This window comes from Meriones unguiculatus, chromosome 3, assembly GCF_030254825.1.
Source record: "Meriones unguiculatus strain TT.TT164.6M chromosome 3, Bangor_MerUng_6.1, whole genome shotgun sequence".
Taxonomy (NCBI): domain Eukaryota; kingdom Metazoa; phylum Chordata; class Mammalia; order Rodentia; family Muridae; genus Meriones; species Meriones unguiculatus.
The window spans coordinates 165535932-165553736 of NC_083351.1; the positions used below are offsets into that span (position 1 = coordinate 165535932).

At 43.2% G+C, this 17805-nt stretch overlaps 2 protein-coding genes across 5 annotated transcripts in view; one reads left to right on the top strand and one right to left on the bottom strand.

Moving 5' to 3' along the window:
- Positions 1 to 3531, top strand: part of Uso1 (USO1 vesicle transport factor) — a 63506-nt gene extending 59975 nt beyond the window's left edge. For all 4 annotated transcript variants that reach the window (XM_060380930.1, XM_021648627.2, XM_021648629.2 and 1 more), the window contains 3 exons: positions 471 to 578; positions 1856 to 2071; positions 2573 to 3531. In XM_060380930.1, coding sequence (XP_060236913.1) covers positions 471 to 578; positions 1856 to 2071; positions 2573 to 2653 — 405 coding nt within the window. In that variant the 3' untranslated portion in view covers positions 2654 to 3531. The remainder of the gene's footprint in view (positions 1 to 470; positions 579 to 1855; positions 2072 to 2572) is intronic.
- A 7667-nt stretch (positions 3532 to 11198) lies between these two features.
- Positions 11199 to 16934, bottom strand: LOC132652819 (endotoxic shock protective protein U9-ORF-like). The gene is made up of 5 exons (XM_060378740.1): positions 16836 to 16934; positions 15650 to 15715; positions 14656 to 14709; positions 12868 to 12903; positions 11199 to 11944 (listed from the first exon to the last, which is right to left on the bottom strand). Exons 2-5 carry the CDS (start codon positions 15701 to 15703, stop codon positions 11816 to 11818), a joined length of 273 nt encoding a protein of 90 aa, XP_060234723.1. The 5' UTR covers positions 15704 to 15715; positions 16836 to 16934; the 3' UTR covers positions 11199 to 11815.
- Positions 16935 to 17805: the final 871 nt, after the last annotated feature.

Below are 17805 nucleotides of genomic sequence, written 5' to 3' on the forward strand. Positions count from 1 at the left end.
TCTGACCTATTTGTTCTACCAGTACCCCACTCTCTGGTATTCTATAGAGAAAGGGTGGGTGCTGACATTTTTTTGATTCATAGAACACTTAAAATACATCACCAAGTGATGACATTAGGTTGGACTAATGTCTGATGTGACTGTTGTGTTCTTAGCTTCAGGAGTGTAGAAGGCATAAAGTTGAGTCTCTGCTCATGAGATGCCACACTAGAGCTGCTGGAATGATGCCTGCTTTTCTGCACTGGTCTTCGTCTTGAGCCTTCCTTGTCTGCTGAGGAGGGTTAACACTGCTCCACCAGGGGACAGCTAGTCTGTCAGAGCAGGCTGCTGCTGTCACTGAAATACATGAAGACTCTTATTTTCTCTCATTTGGAATAAAACTCCAAAACGGCAAGAAGATATACACACAGAGTTTGTATCATTTATAACTTTAAACAGACTTTTTTTTTTTTTCAAATTTCTATTTTCAGACAAAATCAGTTCCTATACAAGGAGAATGTGAGAATGTGGCAGCTGCTAAAACTACTGATGTAGAAGGGAGACTATCTGCCTTGCTGCAGGAGACGAAAGAGTTAAAGGTTGGTTTTGGTAAAACTACTATTCATTATACATAATATGAGGTAACTGCAGAAAATTTGACTTTGTTTCATTTAATCTTTGAGCCCTTTAGGCTTATAAAGAAAATGGGAAGGTGGTTTGTTTGTGTGTTTGTTTGTTTGTTTGTTTCTGAGACAGGATTTCTCTGTATAGCCCTGGCTGTTCTGGAACTGGCTCTGTAGACCAGGCTGGCCTGGAACTCACAGAGATCCACCTGCCTCTGCCTCCTGAGTGCTGGGATTAAGGGTGTGTGTCACCACACCCAGCAAGTTTTCTTAACAGTATCATATTTAATCAAAACAAAATAAGGGCAACAAATTTGGCTAATACAGAAACCACAAATGGCCAGGCACAGTGGCACATACCTTTAATCCTAGCACTGAGGCAGAGGTGAGACAGGTGGCTATGAGTTGCAGGCCAGCCGGTGATGTGGAGTGGGACAGTCTCCAGAAACAAAACGGCATATGACTTCATAGGGTGAGGAATACTGTGACAGACATGTCAGAGTAACTGAAGAGGAGAATTGGGTGGCATTCATAAATAAGTCATGAAGAGAAGTTTGAAAAGGGAGATGATACATAGTTATACTTTTTGGATTGTGTTTAAATTATTAATGTTGTGGTTTTACTTGAAACTATTCTCTCCAGTTAATTCTCAGACTGAAAAGGAATTTTTTCCTTTTAGTCTTGAGTTCTGATTCTGATGTTTACCATCTTCTGTCTGATGTCATCTCTCAGGATTTGAGTGAAAGGAAGGTTTGCGCCTCTGCTATGTTCTTCAGTGTAGCTTTATTTGCCGACAGATGCTCATGTCCTGGGTGCATGTTTTATAACTCACCAGTGTCCACCGAAAGTACCTCAGATTGAACACTTGTCATATATTAGTTACCTAAACATTCCTATGACCAAAAACTCTGACAGAGGTAACTTTAAGGAGCAGACATTTATTTTTGGTCACAGGTCAAGTGACACAGTCCATATGGCTGGGAGTGCACAGTGTCAGAAGTCACTCACAGCTGTGGTAGCGGGAATATAAGGTGGCCAAATGTGGGCAGATCAGGAAGTGACAGCTCTGGCCAGACCAGATATCACCTATCAAGACCCCCTGCTAGTGACTTACACCTGCCACCCAGGGAGCCAGAGGCTGACATCTCACACCTAAACCATGACATACACTGATTTGTCATCAACAGAAGCTGTTCGGAGCTCTAGGAAGTGAGTACTGATTTAGGTCACTTGTTCTTGTCACCGTTTTCTAGAATGAAATTAAAGCATTGTCTGAGGAGAAAACTGCCATTAAAAAGCAGCTGGATTCATCTAACAGCACCATCGCCATCCTACAAACCGAGAAGGACAAGTTAGACTTGGAAGTTACGGATTCTAAGAAAGAACAAGATGATCTTTTGGTGCTCCTGGCCGATCAAGATCAGAAAATCCTGTCGTTGAAGAGTAAACTCAAGGATCTCGGTCACCCAGTAAGACTGAAATACCAGCACAAGTGATCTGTATTTGTAAAGCATGTTGCTAAGTTTAATGTTGCATGGGAAAGTCATTCCTGTGTTAGCAGTGGAAACATGGGGTCATGGACATGGTATTAGTAGTTGTATTTCTCACTATTCAGTGAGCTGATCACAAATAAGTCAAATTCTCTTTGCAATATTTGAAGACCTGGAGCCTAGAACAAAACTGGTTTCCCTGCTCCTAGGTGATAAGAGCCCCATCAGGGTGAGTTGGGTGCTCACTGTTTTTATCACAGTGGGTTCAGATTTGTTGGTAGAAAAGTATGACCATTTATCATTAAAGTTAACTGAGTAACATAACCCATTCATGCTAAAAATGAACATTATGAAGTCAAGGAAATCTGATTCTACTACAATGACAGACTATTACTATTTATTATCATGTGTTTTACATGTATATGTTTATCATGTGTATTGTCTTGTGCATATATGAACAAATCTGTATTTTCCCCTTAGGTTGAAGAAGAATATGAATCTGGAGACCAAGATGATGATGATGAAGAAATTGATGATGGTGACAAGGACCAGGATATCTAGCTTTAAACCCTAGGAGTGATAGCAATTATGTCATTGTGTTGAAGAAGTCTTAAGATAGTGCTTTGGTTTGCCTCCACAGAAAATAAAGACAGAACAGGTGGAAAGCATTCACTAATAAAACTATTGATGTATGTTTTTTTTTTTTAATATTGCCACTCATGTGGAGAACTCTAACTTCATGTGGAAGTTCTATTTATGTTCATCTGAACTCTCCCAAAATACAATTTGCAAAGAGCATCAGGCTTCAGAAATACACCACTTGAAGGCGTGTGCTGGCAATGCAGTTTGCCTTACTGGCTCACTGGTTGTTTGCTTTTCAGAATCTGTGAGTTCAGCACTGACATATTTGATTTAATGTGTATTGAATGGGAATCATTATTTCTAAATCAGCATTTGCGTTCTCAGCTGATTACTTCCTTGTAAAGACTCTACATAAAGACAGGATAGCCTTGGCTCAGGGGTCCTGTGTGTTATCACCCCTTCCCCACTGTGCCTCCCAGAGAGCAGAATGGGACAGTTTGGCGTGAGTGTTTGCCATCAACAGAGCCACACTCTGCCTTCTGAAAGGAAAGACTGCAGGAGTGTGGAGGGCAGTCTGGGAAACTGCAGCAATCTAGTAATGTGGCTGCTTTTCTCTGTTTAAGCTAAAGATGGAAAACAAATTGTAGTCAGCAGTTCACACAGCTGGGATTTAGTATTGTTTGATTATCATAAAACATGTTCTTAGTTTTAAAAAGACCCAAAACTATGATTTATATAATTTATTGGCATTTTTGCTGAATAGGTGTAAGTCAGAAAATAGATTTTTAAAAAGCAAATGAAGCATTGTGTCAAAGTCTAATGTTTTCATAATAAAAATAGATATTATGTTCACTTAATCTCTGTCATGGTTCCCTTTGTTTAGGTTTTAACAAAGTATTTAGTTCATCCTAAGACGTAAGGCAAGTGGAAATGCTACAGAGACTTCTTATTTTAGTGTTCTCTTGCTGTGAAGATCCATCATGACCAAAGCAACTTTTGTAAAGCAAAACATGTAATAGGGGACTTGGTTACAGGGGTTTAGTCCATCATCATCATGGCAGAGAGCACACAGGGTTCTGGAGCAGTGGATAGGATCCACAAGTCAAGAGAGAAACCCTGGGCCTTCACAGCCTTTTGAAACCTCAATGACACATTTCCTCCAACAAGACAAGGTCTCCTAATCTTTCTAATCCTGATCCTATCAGAATCTCTCCCTGGTAACAAAGCATTCAAATGTGGGCTATTTGGAGCTGCTCTTATTCAAACCAGCTGGCTTCTCTTCGTTCTCTTTGTAAACTGGATGTTAGGAGCACTCTTACCATTAAAGCCAGTGGCCAGGATTCTGTAAGACTGAAGGGACTAATTGGAGCGGTTGCCAGAGTGGAAGAGGTTATTTAAAGTGAGATTTGGGTTTTTTGTTTGTTTGTTTGTTTTCTTCTCCCTCATTTTTTAATAGTTCCTTGATAATTCTGTACAATGTGTTTTGGTCATTTACCTACCTCCCCCATCTCCTACTAGATCCATAGCCCCTTCCCTACCCACCCAACATTTTCTTCCCCAAGTCCAGTATATATGGCCTTTCACTAGATCACTGTCAGCCTACCTTTCAGGGGCTATATGTGAAGAAAATTGACTCTCCCTCTCTCAGCAGCTCTCAGCTGCCAGTAGCTCCTCACCTAGGGGTAGGACTTAGTGCTCACCTCTCTTCTCCACTCTGGGGTCATGTGTGCCATGAGCTTGTACCCACCCTGTGCATGCTGTACAGTTGCTCTGAGTTCCTCTGTTCAGTACTGGACTCTGTGTAAAACACTGTTTATCAGTAGTCTCGACTTTTGCACTCTTTCCACTCCCTCCTGTGTGATGATCCCTGAGCCTTGGGGAGTGTGTGTGTGTGTGTGTATGTGTGATACAGCCGCCCCACTGAGGGCTGAGCATTGCAGAGCCTCTTACTTGGCGCTGTGAACCACTTGTGTCTCTCTGTATTGAATGATAGGAATAGAAGCCTTTCTGCTGTGGGTTGAGGGATGTACTGTCTGGGGGTATAATGATAAATCGTTGGGAGTCAATTTAAAGGAGCAGATCCTCTCTTAAGGCCTGTGACCCATCTAGCCACAGGTTCTTGGCCCAGTAACACTTCTAGATATGGGTTTCATCTTCTGCAGCCTTAAGTCCAATTTAAAAAAAAGTGTTTGGTTGTTCTGTGATATTTGTGCCACTTCTGTACCAGTGGGCATGTTTTTATTACAGCTTGCAGAGTTCACAGCTGGGTAAGATTGATGCATACATCTCTTCTCCAGGAACATCTCTTCTCCAGGAATGTGTGTGGCACATTCCAGTACATGGTTTCTTCAGCAATAGGGTTTTTGCTGTCAAGTTCTGGAGGGTGCTTTTGATATTTTTACATTCACATTGGAATTCTTAGCAGGTTTTAAAGAAGTAGTAATTGATTTAGCAGGCTGTGGTAGCTTATAGCCATAACTTAAGAGGCTGAAGCAAGGAGGATTGCCACAAGTTCTAAGCCAGATGTGGTACATAGTTCTAGGACTATGTAACTAAGAATATCAAAAAGGGGGCTGGGCAGGGGCAGTAGGAGAGCTGGTTCGATGGTTAAGAGCACCTGCTGCTCTTCCAGAGGACTCAAGTTCAATTCATAGCACCCACATGGCAGCTCACAACTGTCTAAGTCTAGTTCGAGGCTAATAAACATTCTCCTCTGGCCTTCACAGACACCAGGCCTGCATGTGGCACGCAGATGTGAGTGCAGGCAGAACACCCATAACACAAAATGAATAGAAGGCTGAGGGGCCACTTAAAGACGGCAACAAAGGAAGGCTGGCGCTAATTTCTGTCATTTGTCCTGAGTACAGGGATGGCTGTGTAGTTCAGTTATGGGCACAAACTTCCGAAAGAGAGCGAAGTGTTGTTATAATGAAAGAAAATACCAAATGTTCAAATTTGACCAATAAAATCTCAGAAGCCAGATGCAGGAGTGAAAGCAACTAGCTTGGAGAGGCAGAGAAAGCACCCAGCTGCTCTCCTCAGCTGATGTCCCAGAAGGAGAAAACTGCTTCTACTCAGCTCACACCCTGAAAGGAAAAAGCCCTTCCTACTCTGTTCACAGCCCAGAAGGAAAAGCCCTTCCTACTCAGCTCATGCCCCAGAAGGAAAAATGCCACGGACCGGCCCAGTCGGGCTCCCGTCGTTTGCGGGAGAACAAGGCTTTAGACAGGAAGACACGGTTTCGGCGAAGAATTGACAGAGACACCTTGATGGTTTTGACTCTGCTGCAACTTTACTGAAATCAAGCTAGTATTTTTATAATGATTTCACAAAAGGCACCTTAAAATTGGCATACTTCCCAGAACATTCAGACTTTTACCAAGAATACGAAGTTTACATTTTAACTCAAAATGCAGTCAAACATAAAGCAGTACCCACGAATAATCTTGGCCTAAAAACTTTTTGATCAGAGCAAACAAAGGAAAAGAAACCTCAAATATAGTTTTATTATTGCTAACCAATGAAGAGGAAAGTCAGGAGCTAAGTCAGATGCCTGCCAAAGTCCCTCTCTATATCAAAATCTAACTACACCTTTGTTAACCCTCCTCCCATATGTCCTGCCCAAGATTTATGATCTTCTCTAGGAACAAGGCACTGAAGGGAGGGGGAAACTCCCGCCAGCTGCACCTCTCATGCTATTATTTCTTAGGCTCTAAATAATAGGCTCTAAAAGGAGCCTATTATTATTTTACTATTCTTAATGCCTATTAATACTAAATTTAATTCATTACTTTCCTTAAACTTATTTTTATTAAAGCCTTTAACAATCTACTAATAATAAATTTCTTTATAAAGTTAGTTGTGCTGTTTCAGGTGTCACAGAGAAAGATCATAGAATTCATTATTCCAGCCCCAGAGCCACAACTGAAGAAGCGTAGAAGTCTCAGAACACGTCTCTTTTCCAAGTGGGATGAGTTTGCCAGGGACCTTCCAGGGGGCATTATTTCCGGGGAAATCATATCCCCCGCCCTGTAGCTTATGCTACTATGGTGACACTGGCGTGGGTGTGGCAGAAAAAGCCAAAAGCTCCCATCTCCATGCTGCCTTAAATACCCTTCAACTCAATGTCCCTCCTTTCTGTTTACTTGGTGTCAGCTGGTTCTTGTTTCCCCTCTTGACCTAGGTTTAACTTTAATCCTGTGTACAGAAAGCTCTTGGATTAAAGGTGTGTTATAGGGATGAGCCACACCAAACAAGAAACAGGTTTTTACAGTTAATCTCAGGGTTCACAATGGGATCAAATATCCTGCAACAAGTAAGTAGTCCTGTGTCTTTAAGAAAAAGAATGGCAGTATGTAGCAGAGCACCCCTGAAGACTTCACCATGCCCCTGCCTACCACTGTCCCACTGCTGCCATGCATCCTGACTCCAGCATGATCAAGCTCTGTATATGACTACAGATTGCACAAAGTAGCCAGTTCCTAACTGCCACCCCAGAGCCTTGTTCTTTCTGAGGAGAATGATTTCTATACTGATGTGATGAAAGCCCCTCAAGTGAGAACCCTACCAAGCCCTTTACAATAACTGACTCTTCAGAGTGATGGTCACACTTTCTGGAATGTTGACAGTCTAATTGCTTCTCAAAGTAGGTGCTGTCTAGAGTCCCAGCTCACAAGTTAACAGTTTTGTTATCTGGAATTATGATGACAGGAATCAGATATGTACATTTCATTATTTTTGTTGCAGCTATCTTAGGTCCTTATGGTTTGAATAGGAATGACTCCCGTAAGTTCATATGTTTAGCTGCTTGGTCATTAGGAACTGGCACTACTTGAGAGCGATTAGTGGGTGTGGCATTATTAGAGGGAGTGTGTCATTGGAGGTGGGCTTTGGTTTTCAAAAGCCTAAAGCAGGCCCATTGGCTCACACTCCCTGCTGCCTTCAGATCCAGATGTAGAACTCTCAGCTCCCTCTACAGCACACATGTCTGCATGTGTGCCATGCTTCCCCACCATGAGGATAATGGCTAAACCTCTGAAACTAAGCCAGCTCCAATTAAATGCTTTCCTTATTAAGAGTTGTCATGGGGGTGGAGAGATGGCTCAGAGGTTAAGAGCACTGAGTACTCTTCCAGAGGTCCTGAGTTCAATTCCCAGCAACCACATTACATGCAGGCAGAACACTTTATACTAAGTAAATAGATAAGTAAGTAAATGAATAAATGACTTTTTTAAAAACGTCACAGTCATGGTGCCTTTTCACGGCAATAGAACACTTAGACAGGCTTTATTCTGCTCCTCAGGAATAAGCTTCATTGGCAGAGCAAAACTCATTTGTTTAGTCAGCCCTAAGCACTGCAGATATAGCAGAGGGAAAGACAAAAGCCCTGTGTTTACATCCTAGAGTAGTAACAATAAATATACAAGAAGCCTGCATATTGTTCAGAGCTTGACGAGGAGACAGAAGAGTGAGTGATTAGATACACTACTGTCCACAGATTACATTTCTGCTATGTTGAGAACTGTCTGGGGCAGAGGTCATGAAGGAAGTCAAGAGACCACGCTAGAAGCTGTTGCCATCGTTCTGACTATATTGTAGGGGTAACAGTGTCTAAAGCGGCGGAATGGAGATAAATTCTGCAGGTAGAGCTAAGAGGACTCAAACAGCAAATATCTAGGGAATAGAGGAGGGAAAAAAAATCAGGAGCAGTTCCTGAAAAGGGCAGCTAGGTTTGCTGAGTTCAAGATGAGATGAGCAAGTGATCAAGGGTTATGTTTCCTGTGGACTTGCTGAGCTTTCATTTCCATGCAGCAGCACAGTCCTAGCATGAGAAGGGGAATGCAGTACTTGATTATCCTCGGGGAAAAGAACTCCAAGGTATGGAGTAAGGAGGTATGGGAAAAGATCATTGGTTGAAAGCTAAGGTACTAAGACATCTCATTAGCATGGGGAGGTGTATTTCTAGGAATCCCCAGGTGCACGCTTAATGGGTCTCTTATCAGAAAAGGCTTGGCCCTGTAATCTCCCAGAAGGCTATGTGACATTCCTTACAGGACCTGGGGTTTCCTCAGATCAGGTAGAGAGGAGGGAACCCACCTAAGGAAAGGAGTCCATCATTTAGCATCAAGCTCAGGGGCTTTCTGGTACTGCCAGACTTTGACATTAATAGCGGGGTCCAACAAGCCCCAGGTTCCAAACCAATGACAAAAGTTGTTTCAGTACACTGCAGAGTGCTGTTCGAATTAGAAGTTGATGAATGAATAAGGTTGAGACTACATGTTGGAATACTGAGCTGAAATTCATTGAGTGATAAACCCCAGAAAAAAATATCTCTTGAGAAAGGCAGCGGTTGCGCACACCTTTGATCCTAGCACGTGGTAGGCAGAGGCAGGCAGATCTCTGAGTTCAAGGCCAGCCTTGTTTACAGAACAGCCAGGGCTACACAGAGAGAAAACCTGTCTTGAAAAACCAAATGAGCAAACCCCACCAAAGCAAAACAAACAAGCAAGCAAACAAACAAACAAACAAAAAAAAAAATCTCTTCTGCTGGCCTTTAATCCCAACACTCAGGAGGCAGAGGCAGGGGTATCTATCTATGCGAGTTCCAGGCCTGCCAGACACATAGCGAGACCCTGTCTCCAAACAAACCGAAATATCTTCTGAGTGAGCCGTGAAGGGGCAAATCTGTAATCCTAGCACCTGGGAGGTCAGAGGAACATGTACTGGAAGCTAGCCTGAACTATAGAACACAAATCATTTCTCAAAAACAAACAGAAAAGAAATAAATAAAGTTCCCAAGTGAGGATGCTGAGCTGAGTCTAATCACACAACAGATAGCAGAGGCAATGTCCTTTTCTGAAATCCAAGGGAACAGACAGAAGAGATCAGATACATTTCCAAAGGACATGAAAACAACTTAGCAGTTACCTAAAAATAGTTACAATCCTAGATCATAATAGAAAGAATGTGAGATACAGAACACAACTGCCCTGTTTTCTGTCACTTTCCCTTCCCTAACCACATCTGTGATATTATGTGCCATTCTGGAGCTGTCTTTGGGAGGGGATGTTGAGAAGACTCTAGTCTTAGGAGAAATAAACGTCCCACAGAGAGAGTGGCTGCAGGAATGGAAGTTTCAGCTGGGAGAGATGTTTTCATCTGAAGGATCATTGAGGAGGTGAGAGGACCAGGGTACTCAGTATGACCAGAGAGTCTGACTTGTAACCCTCTTTTAGTTTCCTGTCAAAATAATCTTTGCAGCTGGCTGTGGTGGCTCAGGCCTGGAATCCCAGTGCTCAGGAGGCAGAGACAGGAGCATCTCTGTGGGTTAAAGGCCAGTTTGGGCTTTATATAAACAACAAAACATGCTTAAAAACAAACAAACAAAACAAACAAACTTTTCAGTGTGAAAGCTACTCCCATACTTGGGGAATGGGCTGCTATGCCTGCAGTGCCCTAGAGTAAAGATGTGGTTCTGGTGCTCTGTGGCCGAGGAGTGTAGGGTTCTGGCACTCCTGCATCTTCCCAGAGGTCTGCTGGAGAGTATAGATTCCTCTGCGTTTCCAACAAGCTCCCTGGTGCGGTGACATGGTGCTACATAAGCTCTGTCTCCTACGCTGACTCCATCCTCTTTGCCATTTAGGCATGACCCCGTTACTGCCAGCTGTAAAGATAGACACTTCCCAGCAAGCCTGTAAAGCCCTTATGAACAGCATGTAGGGACCTTCCACCCAGAGGGATGGATGGACAAATAGCCTGTGACCATCATTCACAGCCGATGAGCCATGGCTGCTGCTGCTGCTGTTCTCTTCCTGAAAGATAGACTCCCCGTTTTTTTTTGTTTGTTTGCTTGCTTGCTTGCTCGCTTGCTTTCTAGAGCTCTGTGGACAGATAGGGAGAGACTTACAGCCTTCCCTCCCAACTGAGGAGAATGTAAATGCATACATAGCCTTGCAGCTTTATGTGTTTAAACCACAATCCAAAGAGTCAAAATGCCCCTCTGTTTGCTAGACACACCCCAAGTAGTCTGCTCAAGGGGTGGGACAGACCCTTCCTTCACCCACCATCATCCTACAGCAGAGAATGCAGGTTGCATTCTTCTGTGTGAGGGAATCCCTGGCTCCAAGCCAGACTTTTGACATTTTCCTGATTCCTCCTTAAAGAGCTGGTAATGGGGCTGGAGAGATGGCTCCGTGGGTAAGAGCACTGGCTGGTCTTTCAGAGGTCCTGAGTTCATTTCCCAGCAACCACACTGTGGCTCACAACCATCTGTAATGGGATCTGATGCCCTCTTCTGTCAGGCAGGCATACACGCAAACAGAATATTCATATGTAAAAATAAATAAATCTTAAAAATGTTTTAAAGCTGGTAATGGTGGGTGAGATGATTAATAAATATTACTGTTCTAGTTTGCTTTTTGTGCTGTGGTAAAACACTGAACAACAAAACAAACTTGGGGGAAGAAAATCTGTATTTAGTTTAGAGATTAACATCCATCAATAAGGGAAGCCAAAGCAGGAGCCTCAAGGCAGGAACTGAGGCAGAGACCGTGCAGAAAGCTTCTTCCTGGCTTGCTCCCCCAGCTTGCTCAGCTAGTTTTGTTTGTTTGTTGTTAATATATAGCCAGGTGCATCTGCTAGATCTCCACTGCATCACCCACAGTCCTTGGGCTCTTCTACATCATTTAGAATCAAGAAAATATCCCCACAGGCATTTCCATAGGTCAATTTGATGGACGTAATTACTCAGCTGAGATTCCTTCTTCCTGGGGCTGGAGAAATGGCTCAGCAATTAAGGGCACTGGCTGCTCTTCCAGATGGACCCAGGTTGAAATTTCAAATGTGGCAACTCACAACTGTCTGTAACTCCAAAATCTGACGCTCTCCTAGAGACATACATCCAGGCAAAACACCAGTGCACATAAAATGAAGGGAAATAAAAAGAGAGATGCCCTCTTCCCGTGTACGTGTATGTTTGTCTCATGTTGACAAACACTGTCCAGCACAATCACATAATAAGCAGTGTGACGTAAGCTTTTTGTTGAGGCACCATACAGGAAGGGACACGGTGGTACAGGAGCCGCGAGCTGGTAGTGTGATCTGACTGGGGAAAGAGGCTTGTCTGGGCTGTGAGGAGCTGTCCTATATGGAATCTCCCCGCCTAGCGGGGGTAGTAGGAGCAGGAGGACTCCAAGTCAGGGAAAGGTCAGCTTCTGTTGTGGGTGGAAATGATGGGACCATGGTGGTTCTTCTGTTCATCGGTGGTTTCCTCTGATAAAAACAGAAATCAAGAAAAACTTGCTTATAAAAAAATTGATACATAAAAATGGCATAGCTGGTATTCAGACATAAAAAGCACCTAGCTATTTTGTGTAATAAGGCAGTGATATATGTAGGGCAGGAAGGATTTCTAAACAAGACCTTTATTTATTTATTTATTTATTTATTTTTTTTCCTTTTTTTGTTCCCGTCTATCACCTCTACTTCTTCTTCAAATGTGCATGGTAATTTAATTTTTTTTTTCATTCTTAGGGTGTGTGCATGTTGTAGAAGCCACTAGGTGTCCTCCTCTCTCTCTGCTTCTGTCCTTTTCAGCTGGGGATCTTTCCCTGAACACAGGGCATGTGTGTGTGTGTGTGTGTGTGTGTGTGTGTGTGTGTGTGTGTGTGTATGTGTGTGTGTGAGTTTTGGTCAAAAAGGGCATCTGATCCCTTGGAACTGGAGTTATAGATGGTCATGAACCACCCTGTGGGAACTGAACCTGGTCCTCACTCTGCAAGGGTAACAAGTGTTCTTAACCATGGAGCCAATTCTCCAGGTCCGAAAGAAGAACTTTTCAAAAGTAGTTCTAAAGTAGTTCTGTTTTAAATTATAATTATGTGATTTTAAATAAGTGTTCTCTTTCTTTTAAAAAAAATTATTCTCAGATATTTTGATAGATAACACAATTGAAAACTGCCTTTAGCATTTTCAATGAAAACTGCCTTTAGCATTTTCAAAGAATGGTACATAACTGTAATTTTTTTCTTATGGGTTGGGTATTTTAGATCCTAAATGATGACTTAGGCTTTTATTCAAAAGAAGGCATGAGTTGGGAGTGTATCCAAAGCTGTCAAACACTTCTCCTCCCTGCTTTTCCCTCTTTCACTCTCTCTGAGCATTATCATAGTGGAAAACCAAGAATGAAAACTTACACAGATATTTAAGCGTTCACACAGCCTCTGGCATGACTGCAAGGAAAGGAAAGAGAGCAATTACACCTCGGTTGCTTGTTATTTGTTTATGTTTTTTAGTATGTTTTTCTTTTTGTTGTTGTCGTTTTGTTTTTTGAGGCAGGGTTTCTCTTTGTGCAGCTGTGGCTGTCCTGGAACTCACTCTGCACACCAGAGATCCCCCTGCCTCTTCCTGCAGAGTGCTGGGATTAAGGGGTGTGCCACCATCGCCTGGCTAAGATTATTTTTCAATGTTCTGGAGAAAAGTTCTTTTAAGAAAACAATTATACAAATTGCTCCAGGGCCATCGTATAGAAGCTCTGATCCAGGCTGACCTTGAACTTGCTATCCTCCTGCCTCATCCTCCCTGAGTGCTGGAATTGTGGGCGTGTGCATTTCACTTGTTTCCTGTCTTCTCCTCAAACTATGAACGAAGAAGCCATTTGGCAGCCATCTCTGAGCATAAGCCTGAGCTTATCAAGATATTCTAAGCATCTTCAGGAAGATTCAGAGCAACAGGAGAATACCAAAAGGCCGCAGTTGAAGAGTAAAATCTGAGTCAAATACAGTGGCTAAAAATAAAAACAAAGTTGCCTGCCAGCTTTCTTGACCAAAAGAAAAAAGTTTACCAATGGGCAGAAAGTCCTCTAAGGGAACATGTTACATGTAAGTTGAAGAGAGATTTGCATATCATAATTGCTGTGTCTGGCAAAACTAGACTATGAGACATGAATAGCTGAGAGGAGAGCACTCTGGCAGGAGATGAAAAAGGTGAAAGAAAATGTTTTATTACTCTCTGACTAATTAGCAACTTGATCGTATTAACTTAGTAACTTAATTAGTAAGTAATTAGTAGCTTCTGTTTATTTTGTGCCTGTGTGACTGTGTTTTATGACTATGTGTGTGTGTGAGACAAGGTATGTGAGACAGTGTGTTGGTGATAGTCTGTGTTACAGTGTGTTGTGACAGTGTGTGTGTTTGTCTGTGTGTGTGTTTGGTGGGTGCATATTTGTGTGGAGCCTGGGGCACAACCTCAGTGGTCATTCCCCCACCTGCCTCATTTTGAGACACACTCTTTCCCTGGCTTGGAGCTCTCTAAGCAGCTAGACCAGCTGAGCAGGCAGCCCCAGGGACGCACGTGTTTCGGTTTCCCCAGCACCAGAATACCAAGTGCATGCCAACACACCAAGCCTTTTTATGTTTTCTGGGGTTGAACTCAGGTCCTCACCCAGCAAGCACTTTGTCGGCTGAGCCATCAACCCTCCAGCCCCATTCATTTATTCCTGACGCATGAGAGCTGAGCTTGTTTATGGACTGGAGTATAACAAAACTGGACGCATAAACATATCGTGGGATGCTTAATAGCAACATCTCCTCGGCCTTAAACTACACTCCTCTTCTACGTTAAGACCCTTCAGCTCCTTGAGTTCTTCGCTAAATGTGTAAGTGGAATTTCATGGCTTCTGTTATCCTCTTGTTTCCAGAAGGAGGTGAGGAGGAGACAAGCTGACTGCTGAGAGGGCTTGCTCACCTGGAGCAGGTGAACAGGGCTGCGGCCCTGAGGAGAGCTCCCTGCTGCGGCTTCACAGCCTTCAGACAGGGCCCGTCCCTGGCTATCCTGCCCCAGTGCTCGCCTGACTTTACCTTGGAAAAAAAGTCTAGTTATACTTAATATGACATCTTTGAAAATGCCATCTGTTTTCTCTCTATATCATCTTTCTAAAGATGGAGGGAAGGAGTGAGGGAGGGAAAGGGAGGAGGAGAGTTTACCTTCCATCTTAAGAAAGGATAGCAGAATATAATCCTGCCAGGGAATCTTGAGACCTGTGAAAACAGAGAGGCAGAAGGCATGGTGACGGAGGACATCCATTGTCGCGACAGTCACAGTGGAGAACTGGGAAATTCGATTTGAATCCCTTGAAGGAGGGATCCTTCTATGTCTTTGTTAAGGAAGCCATCCTGGCACCAGGCAAGATCAACCTGTCTTCCGTATTTATATTCCAGAGACAGCTGCTGACAGAATGGGTGGCCAGATCTGACACGTTAATCTCAGTCAGAAGCCTTCCTGAGACCGCAGTGTCGCAGAAGAAGTCAAGAAGGAGCCATATCCTCTCAAGATGGCCAGCCCTTAAACATGGCAGCCCTTTGGCCTAGTCATCGGCAAAGTGCTGGGCTGTGTCTCAGAGCTGCCCTGAGATACACCTGGTCTGCAGGCCTCCAACCCACCTGTGAGCCTGACAGTCACTCTCTTCTTTATCTGCAGTGACAACCTGGGCTGTTTGGTCTCGACCGGCCTTACTCAGGCTCTCTGCAGGGCAAGCTTCTCACTGAATGTGCCTCTTCCTCCATCACTGCTCCTCAGCCCAGCTGATGGTGGAGAAACCCCAGAAGCTTTTGAGCCTCCTGACACTTGGCACAAACCGCAGACCAGTTAGGCCAGATTTGGGGGAGTGGCACCCACATGTCAGGACTTTTTGAGTTTTCCCAAAGGAGTCCAAAGAACAGATAAGATTGTGAGCCATTCCTGTGCTCTGAGGCCAGGAGAGCTTCCTGCTCCCATGGGCTACATCTGGTTTTTTGTAGCAAGGTCTTTCAAAGCAGCTTGAAGAGCCACTTCCTTATAAGCCCAGAGGAACCCCTAGAATGGAGGCGCTGCTTTGCTCTCAGGGTGACCTATTTGTCCTTTTTTTCAGGACTGAGTATAACTGAAAATTCAGAATGTATACACTGAAGCTCGTTTGCAGGACATTAAGGGGCTACTTACAGGTACACAGTGGGCTGTGAGCACAAGGAAAGCCATCAGAACCACCACTTTCATTTTCAACTCTATCTGTAAGTAAAGCAAATGTTGTACTGTAGTTAGTTGAGACTAAGTCACACTGTGTAGCTAGCAAGGACTCACGATCCTCCCCCACCCCCTTCGGCCTCCTGCCTCCTGGTGTGCACACCAAACTCAAAAATATTATTAAACATAAATGTGGAAGGGCTGGGAACATGGCTCTGTGTTAAGAGCATTGGCTGCTCTTGCCAAGGACCAAGGTTTGATTCCCAGCACCTGCATATGAGCTCGCAACACACTATCACCAAGCTCTGTGGTGGGTGTTCGGCCTTCCTGCTCCTCTATATAATGGTGTTGACTGTTTGTTTCATAGATCAACAAACACATAAAAAATGGGGCCAGTTTTCCATTTTCTACTGTATTATAACAAATATTATTCCGATGTTTTGACTTTTGTACAAATTTAAAATGCTGTTATAACTTGATGTGCCATGTTTGGTTATGATATCCCTGGAAGGGCTGCTCATTTCTGAAGACAAAGGAGAAGAGTGGATCTGGGGGAGAAAGAGGGGGGAAGGAGAAGGCTGGGAGGAGGGCACGTATGTAATTTATGACAGAAGAATAAAGAAAAAAGAAGAAAAACAAAGTCCAAGTAGGGGCCGATGACATAGCTCAGGGGTTAAGAGCCTTTGCTGATCTTGTTAGAAGACCCAGATTTAATTCCCAGCACCCACAGAGGGGCTCACTACTATCTATAAATCTAGTTCCAGAGGGTCTGAAATCCTCTTCTGGACATCAAGCATACATGTGGTACAAAGACATACATGTAAACAGACCACTCTCACATAAGTAGTAAAAATAAATACATCTTTTTTAAAAAAAAAATCTATGTTGTCTATAGAGTTTTTGTGACTGTTCTACAATTTATTTTTAGTCATTAACTACTTTAAAGTCCTACTATAACCTAGAGTATTTCTCAGAGCAACATACCAAAATACACGGCAAAATAAGTAAAATGAAAACATATTATAAATACATGAGAACATTTAAGACAATACTTAAAGAACAAAATGAATACTTAAACTGCTAAAGTGAGCTAGAATGTTACTGGGTAAATTCTTAAATGCTTTATAAGACAAAGCTAATTATGATTGGAAAAAAAAAATGTTACCAGTATGACCAGGAAGGGTGTGACGTCTGATAATCTTGAGTTCCTTTGAAGCTGGTTTTCAGACCGTCTGGATATGAACAGGTATTTATATGTGTAAGATCAGCGCATCAAAAACAGTTCTGATGACCCTTATTTACATATGATGAGACGGGCTTCCCCACCTCATTCTTTAAGGGGCTAAGACACCTCTTCCTGTTTGGTTAGCACAATTTTGTGGTTATTTGTGACACACGAATAATTGTTTCAGTACACCGGGGGTTTTGTTAATGAATAATTAGAATTGCAACAACCAGAAAATTACTGTAACGCTTGAGTAGTTTAGCTAGGGGTTATGATGCCTTGAGAATTTCAACCAAAAAATCATAAGATGAATGTCCTGAAGTGTGTGCAGACTGCATCTGCAGGAGGGCTTGCCCTGGATTTCAGCGGGTGGGAGACAGAGCGCGGGGTAAACATTCCAAACAAACATTGCACAATGGCTGGCCTGTCCAGTCCAACCTCAACTCGAGGGACGGATGGTGCTGCCTTCAGCTATCGGAGGGATCCCATCCCTGCAAAGATCTCTGCAGAGCTCTCCCACGGCTAGGCCCCAGCTGACTCCAGGCCACAAGACTAAGGCAATTCACCCTCTTTCAGGAAAAAAACTCATTCTCTGTAGAACTGAAAAAATAGTCATTTCCTTTTGTCACAGATCTAGAGGCAGGGGAGAGTGGTGCCTACAAGTGAGGTGGACTTTATTTCTGCCTCACGCGATAGTTAACTTTATTCAGAACATCAGACAACTTACACTCTGAAGGCTAAGCAGGGGCAGAGGAGCAAAGTTCACTGACTTCAAACTGTGTACAAACTTGAGGACAGGCCACGTCTGGAAACATTTTGGAAGAACAAATGTAAGACAATTGGCAATCGGAAGTAAACCCATGACAGCGGGGAGGGGCATGCACGCACATTCCAAGCACAAACCCATGTT

Coding starts and splice junctions, on each gene's coding strand:
- LOC132652819 (XM_060378740.1), bottom strand. CDS start 15,703: ATGAAAGTGGTGGTTCTGATGGCTTTCCTTGTGCTCACAGCCCACTGT. Junction 14,710..15,649: donor TCACAGCCCACTGTGTACCT/GTAAGTAGCCCC, acceptor CTGTTTTCACAG/GTCTCAAGATTCCCTGGCAG. Junction 12,904..14,655: donor ATCCTTTCTTAAGATGGAAG/GTAAACTCTCCT, acceptor CTTTCCTTGCAG/TCATGCCAGAGGCTGTGTGA.